The 14,753-nt window shown below is 40.7% G+C and overlaps 1 protein-coding gene across 1 annotated transcript in view; it reads right to left on the minus strand.

Moving 5' to 3' along the window:
* Positions 1 to 14,753, minus strand: part of LOC123759552 (uncharacterized) — a 171,262-nt gene that overhangs the window by 24,134 nt on the left and 132,375 nt on the right. The window contains exon 7 of the mRNA XM_069334781.1: positions 8,502 to 8,740. Within this exon, the coding sequence (XP_069190882.1) occupies positions 8,502 to 8,740 (239 nt within the window). The remainder of the gene's footprint in view (positions 1 to 8,501; positions 8,741 to 14,753) is intronic.

The following is a 14,753-nucleotide window of genomic DNA, read 5'->3' on the forward strand; positions in this document are numbered from 1 at the left end:
TAACAGGTATGGAGAAATCTTCTTAGATGCACCTGGAGGAACTGTAAATTAGATTGATTCTGGCAGCATTCGATCCCAAAATCGCATACCCTTAGCTCTTGCATCGTCCAGAATAGCTGCAACATCGTTTCCAGGTGGAAGAACTGCTACTTCGGCTTTGAAATTGTCATTGAACATGCAATTCATTGAAACTACTACGTGCAACATTTCCAAAGCATCTGGCATGGGAAAAGTATTGCAGAAATGTAAACTTATCCTTTGGGATGAATGTACAATGGCCCACAAAAAATCGCTCGAGGCTCTTCATTGATCATTGCAAGATTTGCGTGGAAACATCAGACCATTTGGGAACGCATTAATATTGATTGCAGGAGATTTCAGGCAAACATTACCTGTAATTCCTTGATCAACACCAGCCGACGAAATAAATGCTTTCCTGAAATACTCTACTTTGTGGCACTAAGTAAAGACCTTTAAATTAACTTCAAATATTCGTGTAGTTATGTAGCTACTGCAAAACGATCCATCAGCTGAAATACTCTCACATCAATTTCTGGCAACTGGGAACGTCGACGTGCCGGTTGATCTGACCTCCGGACGAATTTCATTGCCTAATAACTTCTACAATTTAGTGACATCAGAAGAAGAATTGGTTGAAAAAGTATTTCCCAATTTTCAAACCTATTATAAGAATCACGATTGGCTGAGTGAACGAGGTATTCTTGTGGCCAAGAACAAAACGTCTACGACCTTAACAATATTATTCAGTCTAACATACAAAGCGAGGCAGTCACATACAAGTCCGTCGACACTGTTGAGGAAGCAGCTGAAGCGGTTAATTATCCAACAGAATTTTTTAATTTACTCGATCTGCCAGGGATACCATCACACGTACGGCAATTGAAAATCGACTTGCCAATTATCAAGTTGCAAAATACCAACCAGCCAAAACTTTGCAACGGCACACGTCTTGCAGTAAAAAATTAATCAGCGACGTCGTAGAAGTAACAATCTTGACAGGACCTTTCAAAGGTGAAGATGTCCTCATTTCTCGCATTCCTCTCATTCTAACAGATATGCCATTTCAATTTAAGAGATTGAAATTTCCAATTCGACTAGCGTTTGCAATCACCATCAACAAAGTTCAGGTCCAATCTTTAGAATTGTGCAGTTTATATCTAGACACGGATTGCTTCTCACATGGACAACTATATGTTGCGTGTTCTAGAGTCGGCAAACCAAACAATCTCTATATCTTCACAGACAATGGAACAACAACAAATATTGTATACCTACAAGCATTGTGATATTTAACATATTAGAAACGTGCGCTTTCTCTTTTCTTTCTTTCCCATTTAACCAGACTGAGCCACAGCAACGCGTGGCGGGTACTGCTAGTATATATATATAAATGGAAATGTTCGTTTGTTCATAATCGATAATCTACGAAAGTTCTTCACCGATTGCTTTGAAATTTTCACAAAACGTTCCATTCGCATTCGAGCGGGTTTTTATATATATATACTATATAGATGTCACGTCTGTGACGGTAAAAAAAACATGCTTTTTTGAAAAACTGTTTTTCGTGTGAGGGAAATCTTTGAAACCTCTTTACCTATTTCTTCGAAATTTTGACAAAATGTTGCATTTGAAAAGACGTGTCTTTTCAAATGCAACATATATACCTACTATATACATGCCTCATGTGTGACATGAAAAACTATCTATTTTTTAAAAACAGCGCCATCTGTTGGAAGTAAGAGCAACATATGCAGTAATCTTTGAAAGTTCTTCACCGATTGCTTTGAATATTTGACACAATGTTCCATTCGAATATGCTCATGTTTTTATATACCTACTATATAGATGCCACTCCCTGTGACAGGTAAAAATATGCGTTTTTGAAAAACAGCTCCATCTGTTGCACATAAGACCAACACACTATACTAATTATGTTACGATTATATTTCAATGTTTACTGTTTCATTGATAAATTGAATTTTCATGTATTTCGATTGATTTTCATTTCGCTTTAATTATTTTGTGTGTGACATTGCGTTGGAATTGAGCTGTGTTCTTTACCATACCGTTCATTTCGTGGGTATAGTTAATTTTTTATTTTTTTCATTTTTTTCATTTCGTTTTTTGAACTACTTTTCTTGTTTAAAAAAAAAATATGCTTCTTCTGAAACACTGTGTTTTTCATGTGAGGGAAATCTTCGAAACCTCTTTACCGATTGCTTTGAAATTTTGACACAACGTTGAATTCGAATAGGCGCGTCTTTTTATATATCTACTATGTACATGCCTCACCTGTGACAGGAAAAAAACATGCGTTTTTGAAAAACAGCGCCATCTGTTGCACATAAAACCAGCACATGCTACTCTAAATATGTTACTATTCCATTTCAATGTTTCTGATTTCATTGATAAATTGATTTTTCATAAATTTCGATTTATTTTAATTTTGATTTAATTATTTTGTGTGACATTGCTTTGGAATTGAGCTGTGTTATTTACCATAGCATTCATTTCGTGAGTATAGTTAGTTTTTTTATTTTCTCATTATTTGTCCCGACTGTTTTCCTTATATATCAGTGATGGGAACATCTGGAGTCTGATTCACGAAGCAGTTATGCAAGTACTTACAAATGTGTACATCGTTCCTCAATCTTTGATGGCTTTGGTTACATTTATTAATCAGTTTACAAGCATAAAAACTTGCCAATCAACTGTTGTTATTGTTGTAAACATCCTCCTGGTGCTTTGGAGCTCATTAACTGTTTAATAATTGTAAACAAAGCTGCCAAAGATTGAGAAAAGATGTACAGGTTCGTGTACAGGAAGTACACATTGTAGATGTACAGGAAGGATCCAACAGGCAAGAATGGAATAGCAAGGATAGAGAGGCAGTACATGGGCTACTGAAGGGGTTACAGATGGAAGGGGCTGAACAAAACATTGAGAAGGTTTTGAGGTTGGACTGGTTGGACAAGGACAGAAACCGACTTGTAAAGGTGGTGTTTACAAACGAAGCCACGAAGGAGGATATTCTCGAAAGGAAGAGTCGTCTGCAGTATGTGGAGGGATACAAAAAAGTATTCCTGCAGTGGGACAGGACGAACGAGGAGAGAGCCAGGGCAGCAGAGGCAAGGAGAAAGTGCATGTAGAGAGGAGTTTACCAGGAAATCGCAGCCCCCACCACAACAGTCCCAGAGACAAGAGGGGAACTCAAAACTAGCATCCCAGCAACACCAGAGGGGAGGGCACCACCACCACCCCCCCTGTGCATAGAAAATCCCTTCCCCTCACCCTACCTGCTCCCACCCAAATGCTCCCCCCCTCCCACCCCATTCTGATCCTGTCGCCCCTCCCCCATTCCCAATATGTCCCCCCTCACCTTTCCCCCCTCCCCCTTCATCCCATACCCTCCCTATCCCTCCTCCCCCTCACCCTGTATCTCCATGTCCCGCCTATCTCTTTAACCAAAACCCTATCTGTCCCCTCTTCCCTTGAACCCCCACCCCCACCACAAATCCTCTGAGACCCTGCAAACCACATCACAGATCTCACCCAGGGAACAGCTTTCCACACTGGCAGAATGCTCGCCAAGAAGGGGACAAAAACAGAAGAAAGTCAGCTTCAAGGCAATGTACACTAACATAGATGGGATTACAAATAAAACTAGTGAACTCGAAGAATGGGCACTAGAGGAAAACCCAGACATAATAGCACTCACAGAAACAAAGCTAACGAAAACCATAACAAACACAGTGTTTCCACAGGGCTACTATGTAGTGAGGAAAGAGAGAGAAGGGAGAGGAGGAGGTGGTGCAGCTTTGTTAATAAGAGAAGGTTGGAGTTTTGAGATGGTAATTCAGAACTGTGAAGGTTTCAGTAACTACATATCAGGCACCATAGCAACTGGAGGACAAAAAATTATAGTAGTAGTCATATATAAACCCCCACCGAATGTCAGGAGACCCAGACAGGAATATGATAGAAACAACTTGGCCACCATCAATATAATAGAGAAGGCAGCTTCTGTGGCTAACAGGAACGGATCCAGACTACTAATCATGGAAGACCTCAACCATGGAAAGATAGATTGGGGGAACAGAGACCCACATGGAGGACCAGACACATGGAGAGCTAAGCTGCTGGATGTGGCAACAAGAAACTTTCTAAGTCAACACGTCAAGGGACCGACAAGAATGAGAGGAGGGGATGAACCAGTCTTGTTTGATCTGATATTTACCCTAAATGAGTCGGATATAAGGGAAGTTAAGTTGGAAGCCCCCTTGGGAATGAGTGATCACAGTGTATTGAGCTTTGAGTACCTGGTTGAACTAGGAATTATCTCCCACAAAAAAAAAACTGGGAAACAAAGGGCTGGCGTACCGAAAGGGAAACTATGAGGAGATGAATAAATTCCTAAGAAATATACATTGGGACACAGAACTCAGAACCAAGTCCGTACAAGACATGATGGACTATGTCACCCAAAAGTGTCAGGACGCTGTCAGCAGGTTTGTCCCGGCCCGACAGGAAAAAACAGAGAAGCAAAAGAAGAATCCATTGTTTAAAAGGGAATGTATGAAAGCAAAGGAGCTGAACAAAAGGGCATGGAGGAACTTCCGTAATAACAGAACACCAGAAAGTAGAGAGAGATACCAGAGAACCAGGAACGAGTATGTCAGTGTGAGAAGAGCAGGTGAGAAAAGGTATGAAAATGATATAGCTAATAAAGCCAAGACCGAACCAAAGCTACTACACAGTAACATCAGGAGGAAGACAACAGTGAAGGAACAGGTGATGAAACTTAGGGTGGGCGAGGACAGGTATACAGAGAATGACAAAGAGGTGTGTGAAGAACTCAACAAAATGTTCCAGGAGGTCTTTACAATAGAACAGGGAGACGTCACTACGCTAGGAGATGTGGACGCAAACCAGGTGACCTTGGAAACGTTCGAAATTACAAGAGATGAGGTCAAGAAGCACCTACTGGAGCTGGATGTGAGAAAAGCTGTTGGGCCAGATGGAATCTCACCATGGGTGTTGAAAGAGTGTGCAGGAGTACTTTGCTTGCCACTCTCCATAGTGTATAGTAGGTCACTGGAAAAGGGAGACCTACCAGAAATATGGAAGACTGCTTATGTAGTACCAATATACAAAAAGGGTGACAGACAAGAGGCATTGAACTACATACAGGCCAGTGTCCTTAACTTGTATACCATGCAAGGTGAGGCAGAAGATTGTGAGAAAAAACTTAGTAACACATCTGGAGAGAAGAAACTTCGTGACAACCCATCAACACGGGTTCAGGGTGGGTAAATCTTGCCTTACAGGCTTGATAGAATTCTACGATCAGGTGACAAAGATTAAGCAAGAAAGAGAAGGATGGGAGGACTGCATTTTTTTGGACTATCGGAAAGCCTTTGACACAGTATCCCATAAAAGGTTGTTGCATAAGATTGAGAAACAGGCAGGAATAACTGGTAGGGCGCTCCAGTGGATAAGGGAGTACCTAAGCAATAGGAAACAGAGAGTTACTGTGAGGGGTGAGACCTCAGAATGGCCGGAAGTCACCAGTGTAGTCCCACAGGTCTCTGTACTCGGACCTATCCTGTTTCTGGTATACGTAAATGATCTCCCTGAGGGTATAGACTCATTCCTCTCAATGTTTGCTGACGACGCAAAAATTATGAGAAGGATTATGACAGAGGGGGACAGCTTGAGGCTTCAAGAAGACCTGGACAAGCTGCAGGAATGGTCGAACAAATGGTTGTTAGAGTTTAACCCAAGCAAATGTAATGTAATGAAGATAGGGGTAGGAAGCAGGAGACCAGACACAAGGTATCATTTGGGAGATGAAATACTTCAAGAGTCAGAGAAAGAGAAAGACATGGGGGTTGATATCATGCCAGACCTGTCCCCTGAAGCTCATATCATGAGCATAACATCAGTAGCATATTCCAGGTTGGCTAAAATAAGAACGTCCTTTAGAAACTTGAATAAGGAATCTTTCAGAACATTATATACCACATATGTCAGACCAATCCTGGAGTATGCGGCTCCAGCATGGAGTCCATATCTAGTCAAGCATAAGACTAAAGTGCAAAAGGTTCAACGGTTTGCCTCCAGACTAGTACCCGAGCTGAGAGGTATGAGCTACGAGGAGAGACTACAGGAATTAAACCTCACTTCGTTGGAAGACAGAAGAGTTAGGGGGGACATGATCATCACATTCATGATTCTCAATGAAATCGACAGGCTTGATAAAGACAGGCTATTTAACACAAGGGGCACACACACTAGGCGACACAGGTGGAAACTGAGTGCCCAAATGAGCCACAGTGATATTAGAAAGAACTTTTTTAGTGTCAGAGTGGTTGACAAATGGAATGCAATAGGAAGTGATGTGGTGGAGGCTGACTCCATACACAGTTTCAAGTGTAGATATGATAGAGCCCAATAGGCTCAGGAACCTGTACACCTGTTGATTGACGGTTGAGAGGCGGGACCAAAGAACCAGAGCTCAACCCCCACAAACACAACTAGGTGAGTACAGTGTCCATGCTTTAATGCACTAACTTGCGCTTCATTGCCTGGAGAGGATGGGATATCTGGGAAGTTAAATACACCGGAATTCCCACCTCTTTAGGTCTCTGAGTTTGGTGTAGTGGATACAAGTGGATACCTGCCATCTTGATGGCCAGGGTTCGATTCCCCTGATGGGTGTGAGTGTCTAAAGTTTATAAATATATATATATATATATATATATATATATATATATATATATATATATATATATATATATATATATATATATATATATATATATATATATATATAGAAAAACGGCCAGCCTACTCATGAGAAACTCTCCAGACACGAAACAGAACGCTTTAAAAGAGACTAACGTCGTCTATGCCTTCAAATGCCCACTTGGGGACTGTAAGCTCCAAAAAAACCAGTATATAGGCAAGACAACAACATCTCTTTCTAGGCGTTTAACGATGCATAAACAACAGGGCTCCATTAAGGAACATATAATCTCTTCCCATAACCAAACCATCGCCAGAGAAATCCTAGTAAACAACACAGAAATCATCGATAGATACAGCGATAGCAGGCGGCTAGACGTTTGCGAGGCACTACACATCAAGAAGTCAACACCAGCAATCAACAGCCAATTATTGCACAACTATATTCTACCCACCTCAAGACTCCGCTCCAATATAGAAGCATCAAGAAATATGGACCAATAGGCTTTCTACAAACACTTCTATTCAATATCCATTGTTTCGTGTTCTGTCTTGTGTTGATACTTTTAATACCCTATTAATATCCTCTAATGCCACATCATCCTTCCCACCTTACTCAAATGTAATGCCACATCACCCTTCCCACCTCACTCAAATGTAGATATAAAATCAGGGAAACGCAAGTTCTAATCAGTTGTGTATTTGTGAAGTCTTTGAAAATGTAATAAGTTTTACGAAACGCGCCCGTGTCGCGTCAGACTAGAAATAAAAATGAATTTTGGAGAAGTGATTTTTGATTTACCTCCAACAGTGAAGCATAATGTACGAAAGATTGAGAAAATTCGTGTTAGAATTATTAATCTTACTTTTTCGGTCATATTTAATAAAATATATATATATATATATATATATATATATATATATATATATATATATATATATATATATATATATATATATATATATATATATATATATATATATATATGTCGTACCTAGTAACCAGAACGCACTTCTCAGCCTACTATGCAAGGCCCGATTTGCCTAATAAGCCAAGTTTTCATGAATTAATTGTTTTTCGACTACCTAACCTACCTAACCTAACCTAACCTATAAAGATAGGTTAGGTTAGGTTAGGTAGGGTTGGTTAGGTTTGGTCATATATCTACGTTAATTTTAACTCCAATAAACAAAATTGACCTCATACATAATGAAATGGGTAGCTTTATCATTTCATAAGAAAAAAAAAAAAAAATATATTAATTCAGGAAAACTTGGCTTATTAGGCAAATCGGGCCTTGCATAGTCGGCCGAGAAGTGCGTTCTGGCTACTAGGTACGACATATATATATATATATATATATATATATATATATATATATATATATATATATATATATATATATATATATATATATATATATATATATATATATATATATAAACTTATATAAGTCAACTTACAGTGTAATAAATACAGTCTACATTATTTTGTGATTCTGGCAACGATTTGTCTTCACATACTTACTGTGTTTCCTCTCTCTTATGACAACAAACGAACACCAAATCTTCTTTGTAAATACAGGTGAGTAAATATGAGAAACGGCAAACATAATTGTTAAGAAAAACTTTTGTTTGGTTGCATTTGACAGTAGTAACCATATGCATGAATTCGCTCTTTTCTGACTCCTAAGTTCATATTTCTCTCCCAACAAAATTAGATTGAAATTTACCTTTAAATGGTCGTATAAGGGCGAGGTATTTTGGCAGCAGCATTGGCTTAAGAGAAGCTATTGTGAAGGTGTCAGAAGGATATGCCATAATATGATTCACAACTCTGAGGCGCCTTGCTGTGGGGGCGGCAACGGTGGAGAGCTCCATTTGCTCCCTCTGGAGCATGCCAACCATGCCGCTATATGTGCCGTTACTCTCCACTCCCCAGGTGCGGTTCACCGCCTCGTGAACATCAAAACTGTGGATCGATTTTGCCAGGTTGACTTTTTGAGTGTAAAAAGAAAATTAAAATGTTTATTTAGCTTTGGTTCAGATTGTGGAGCAAATTCTGAAAATTTCTCTTGAGAATACAATTTTCGCGATTAACATTTTAATGAATTGTGTATAAGAGATAAGTCTTCAAATAAAATAAATAATGTTTATTTGTTTAGTAACATTTTGCAGTTAATTATATTTCTCTAAGTTACTGCTTGAATTTCAAAATCGTTCTATAATATTAAACTTAAATTTATGATTTCAACATAAACATTTTTAGAAATATAGTTATAATATATAATCACATAAAAATTAACAAATTTCTTCAATAAATTTAGATTTGAGTAATAAAACTCGTTTAGGGATTTGAATTTTCCCGCCAAAGTTGTACACTGGAGATGGTTATTTAATAACTTAGGTAAGTGTTTTTTTAATAATTAATATAAATATGTTTAGAATTTTTGAAAATTATATAAATCCTTTTTGTTCATGCAATTTTATGTAGTGAAAGAGTAAATATTTGTAAGATGCTATGGTAAATATTATGTGTGGTGAAGTGGGGTGTAGTGGTAAATATTATGGGTACTTACCTAGTTGTACTAACCTATTTGTTCTTGCAGGGGTAGAGCTCTGGCTCCTTGGTCCCGCTTCTCAACTGTCAATAAACTGGTGAAGAGATTCTAGACCCATTTGTCTTCGCCTCCACTGGGCAGCGATCCCGGAACCTCAGGACTACGAATCCGAAGCGCTGTCCACTCAGCTGTCAGGGGTCATCAACTCCTAGATTTTTCCCTCTGTCCGTTTTATGAAGGGCATCATTTCCCATTCGGTATCAAGTGTCTGGCCTGTTTCCACCACCTAGTTTCATTACCTTACATTTACTCGGATTTAACTTTAGTAGCCCTTGTTTGGACCTTCATTCATTTTGTCTTGGACATCTTGTAGTTTCATACTATCTTCCTCTTTCTTAATCCTCCTCATATTTTGGCATCATCAGTAAACAATGAGAGAACCGATTCTATACCCCCTGGGAGATCATTTACATATAACAGAAACAGCATAGGTCGAAGGACTGAACCCCTTGGGACTCCGCTGGTGATGCCTCGCCAATGAGACATCGCCCCTCACAGTGACACGATGTCTTCTGTTGCTTAGGTACTCCCTTATCCAGTGGAGTACCTTCCCTTTCATTCCTACCTACATCTCCAGCTTGTGCATTAATATATTGTGTGGTACTGTGTCAATGGATTTCTTGTAATCCTAAAATACGCAATCTTCCCACCCCCCTCTTTCTTGCCTGATTTTTGTTGCTTGGAAACTGGTTTTTGTGACGTGAAGTGGTAAATATTATGTGTGGTGAAGAGGTAAATATTATGTGTGGGGAAGTGGTAAATATTATGTGTGGTGAAGAGGTAAATATTATGTGTGGTGAAGTGGTAAATATTATGGGTTGTGAAGTGGTAAATATTATGGGTTGTGAAGTGGTAAATATTATGGGTTGTGAAGTGGTAAATATTATGTGTTGTGAAGAGGTAAATATTATGTGTGGTGAAGAGGTAAATATTATGTGTGGTGAAGTGGTAAATATTATGGGTTGTGAAGTGGTAAATATTATGTGTGGTGAAGTGGTAAATATTATGTGTGGGGAAGTGGTAAATATTATGTGTGGTGAAGAGGTAAATATTATGTGTGGGGAAGTGGTAAATATTATGTGTGGGGAAGTGGTAAATATTATGTGTGGTGAAGAGGTAAATATTATGTGTGGGGAAGTGGTAAATATTATGTGTGGTGAAGTGGTAAATATTATGTGTGGTGAAGAGGTAAATATTATGTGTGGGGAAGTGGTAAATATTATGGGTTGTGAAGTGGTAAATATTATGTGTGGTGAAGTGGTAAATATTATGTGTGGTGAAGTGGTAAATATTATGTGTGGTGAAGTGGTAAATATTATGTGTGTTGCAGCTATTCTAATCGTCGTTTATCTAATTTCCCGACCTATTTAACGTATTATTAAATACGAAAGAACTTAAGGAAATTCTTGTCTTAATCATTCATACGTGGTCTGACACTCACTTTTTCATCATGTGTTTATTTTCGTAATTTACACACATACACACACACACACACACACATATGTGTGTGTGTGTGTGTGTGTGTATTCACCTAATTGTACTCACCTAGTTGTGTTTACCGGGGTTGAACTCTGTCTCTTTGGTCCCGCCTCTCAACTGTCAATCAACTGGTGAGAATCAACTGTGTGTGTGTGTACTCACCTAGTTGTATTCACCTAGTTGTGTCTGCAGGATCGAGCATTGACTCTTGGATCCCACCTTTCGAGCATCTGTTGTTTACAGCAATGACTCCTGTCCCATTTCCCTATCATACCTGGTTTTAAAATTATGAATAGTATTTGCTTCCACAACCTGTTCCTGAAGTGCATTCCATTTTCCCACTACTCTCACGCTAAAAGAAAACTTCCTAACATCTCTGTGACTCATCTGAGTTTCCAGCTTCCATCCATGTCCCCTCGTTCTGTTACGATTCCGTGTGAACATTTCATCTATGTCCACTCTGTCAATCCCTCTGAGTATTTTATAAGTTCCTATCGTGTCCCCCCTCTCCCTTCTTCTTTCTAGTGTCGTAAGGCACAGCTCCCTCAGGCGCTCCTCATACCCCATCCCTCGTAGCTCTGGGACGAGTCTCGTTGCAAACCTCTGAACCTTTTCCAGTTTCATTATATGCTTCTTTAGATGGGGACTCCATGATGAGGCGGCATACTCTAAGACTGGCCTCATGTAGGCAGTATAAAGCGCCCTAAATGCCTCCTTACTTAGGTTTCTGAATGATGTTCTAACTTTCGCCAGTGTAGAGTACGCTGCTGTCGTTATCCTATTTATATGTGCCTCAGGAGATAGATTAGGTGTTACGTCCACCCCCAGGTCTCTTTCGCACGTAGTCACAGGTAGGCTGTTCCCCTTCATTGTGTACTGTCCCTTTGGGCTCCTATTTCCTAGTCCCATTTCCATAACTTTACATTTGCTCGTGTTGAATTCCAGTAGCCATTTCTCTGACCATATCTGCAACCTGTTCAGGTCCTCTTGGAGGATCCTGCAATCCTCATCTGTCACAACTCTTCTCATCAACTTTGTGTCATCCGCAAACATCGACGTGTAGGACTCTACGCCTGTAAACATGTCGTTAACATATACAAGAAATAGAATTGGTCCCAGCACCGATCCTTGTGGTACTCCACTTGTTACTGTTCGCCAGACCGACTTCTCGCCCCTTACCGTAACTCTTTGGCTCCTTCCTGTTAGGTAGTTCCTTATCCATGCTAGGACCTTTCCCCCCCACCCCCTCCTGCCTCTCGAGTTTGAACAGCAGTCTCATGTGCGGTAATGTATCAAAGGCTTTTTGGCAGTCCAGAAATATGCAGTCTACCCAACCATCTCTGACCTGTCTTATCCTCGTTATTTTATCATAGAATTCCAGAAGGTTTGTTAGGCACGATTTCCCTGTCCAGAACCCATGTTGGTGTTTGTGCACAAACCTAATGTTCTCCAGGTGTGCAACCAGTCGTAGCCTAATTATTCTTTCCAGTATTTTACAGGGGATACTTGTCAGTAATACAGGTCTATAGATAAGTGCCTCCTCCCTATCGCCTTTCTTGAAGATGGGTACGACATTTGCCTTCTTCCAGCAACTGGGCAATTCTCCCGACATAAGTGACTCATTAAAGATCATTGCCAGAGGCATGCTGAGGGTCTGCGCTGCTTCTTTTAGTATCCACGGTGATACTTTGTCTGGTCCAACTGCTTTAGTTGCATCTAGAGTTGTCAACTGTTTCATTACCTCCTCTGCTGTCACCTCTATGTCTTTCATCTAGGGTAACCCCTTCCAACAATGGGAGCTGCTCAGGCTAGGTAGTGAACACTCCATGGAAACTGGCATTCAGTGCCTCGCAGATTTCCTTGTCACTTTCAGTATATGCCCCCTCTGTCTTCCTTAGTCTTGTCACTTGGTCGTTCACCGACATTTTTCTTCTTATATGACTGTGTAGTAACTTAGGTTGCTTTTTCGCTTTGATTGCAAAATCGTTCTCATAGTCCCTTTCCGATGTTCGTTGTATGTTAATGTAATCGTTCCTAGCTCTGTTGCATCTGATCCTGTTGTCCGCTGTCCTTTGTCTTCTGTACTTCCTCCAATCCCGCCTGCTGGCCATTTTTGCTTCCTGACACTGTCTATTAAACCATGGGTTATTATATTCCTTCTTATTTTTTCCCTTTACCGTTGGTATAAATCTCTCTTCGGTCTCCTGGCATTTCTGTATGAGTAGGTCCATCATATCTTGTGTGTGAGAGTGTGTGTGTACTCACCTAGTTCTACTCACCTTGTTGTGTTTGCGGGGGTTGAGCTCTGGCTCTTTGGTCCCGCCTCTCAACCGTCAATCAACAGGTGTACAGATTCCTGAGCCTACTGGGCTCTATCATATGTACACTTGAAACTGTGTATGGAGTCAGCCTCCACCACATCACTTCCTAATGCATTCCATTTGTCAACCACTCTGACACTAAAAAAGTTCTTTCTTATATCTCTGTGGCTCATTTGGGCGCTCAGTTTCCACCAGTGTTCCCTTGTGCGTGTGTGTGTGTGTGTGTGTGTGTATACTCACATAATTGTACTCACCTAATTGTGCTTGCGGGGCTTGAGCTCTGGCTCTTTGGTCCCGCCTCTCAACCGTCAATCAACAGGTGTACAGGTTCCTGAGCCTATTGGGCTCCATCATATATACACTTGAAACAGTGTATGGAGTCAGCCTCCACCACATCACTTCCTAATGCATTCCATTTGTCAACCACTCTGACACAGGATCACAGTCCAGCATGCTGTCTGCTCAGTCACCGGTGTGTGTGTGTGTGTGTGTGTGTGTGTGTGTGTGTGTGTGTGTGTGTGTGTGTGTGTGTGTGTGTGTGTACTCACCTAGTTGTACTCACCTAGTTGTGTTTGCGGGGGTTGAGCTCTGGCTCTTTGGTCCCGCCTCTCAACCGTCAATCAACAGGTGTACAGATTCCTGAGCCTATCGGGCTCTGTCATATCTACACTTGAAACTGTGTATGGAGTCAGCCTCCACCACATCACCCCCTAATGCATTCCATTTGTCAACCACTCTGACACTAAAAAAGTTCTTTCTAATATCTCTGTGGCTCATTTGGGCACTCAGTTTCCACCTGTGTCCCCTTGTGCGTGTTCCCCTTGTGTTAAATAGACTGTCTTTATCTACCCTATCAATCCCCTTCAGAATCTTGAATGTTGTGATCATGTCCCCCCTAACTCTTCTGTCTTCCAGCGAAGTGAGGTTTAATTCCCGTAGTCTCTCCTCGTAGCTCATACCTCTCAGCTCGGGTACTAGTCTGGTGGCAAACCTTTGAACCTTTTCCAGTTTAGTCTTATCCTTGACTAGATATGGACTCCATGCTGGGGCTGCATACTCCAGGATTGGCCTGACATATGTGGTATACAAAGTTCTGAATGATTCTTTACACAAGTTTCTGAATTCCGTTCGTATGTTGGCCAACCTGGCATATGCCGCTGATGTTATCCGCTTGATATGTGCTGCAGGAGACAGGTCTGGCGTGATATCAACCCCCAAGTCTTTTTCCTTCTCTGACTCCTGAAGAATTTCCTCTCCCAGATGATACCTTGTATCTGGCCTCCTGCTCCCTACACCTATCTTCATTACATTACATTTGGTTGGGTTAAACTCTAACAACCATTTGTTCGACCATTCCTTCAGCTTGTCTAGGTCATCTTGAAGCCTCAAACAGTCCTCTTCTGTGTTAATCCTTCTCATAATTTTAGCATCGTCCGCAAACATTGAGAGAAATGAATCGATACCCTCCGGGAGATCATTTACATGTATCAGAAACAAGATAGGACCGAGTACAGAGCCCTGTGGGACTCCACTGGTGACTTCACGCCAATCGGAGGTCTCACCC

The sequence above is a fragment of the Procambarus clarkii genome, chromosome 32 (genome assembly GCF_040958095.1).
Source record: "Procambarus clarkii isolate CNS0578487 chromosome 32, FALCON_Pclarkii_2.0, whole genome shotgun sequence".
Taxonomy (NCBI): Eukaryota; Metazoa; Arthropoda; class Malacostraca; order Decapoda; family Cambaridae; genus Procambarus; species Procambarus clarkii.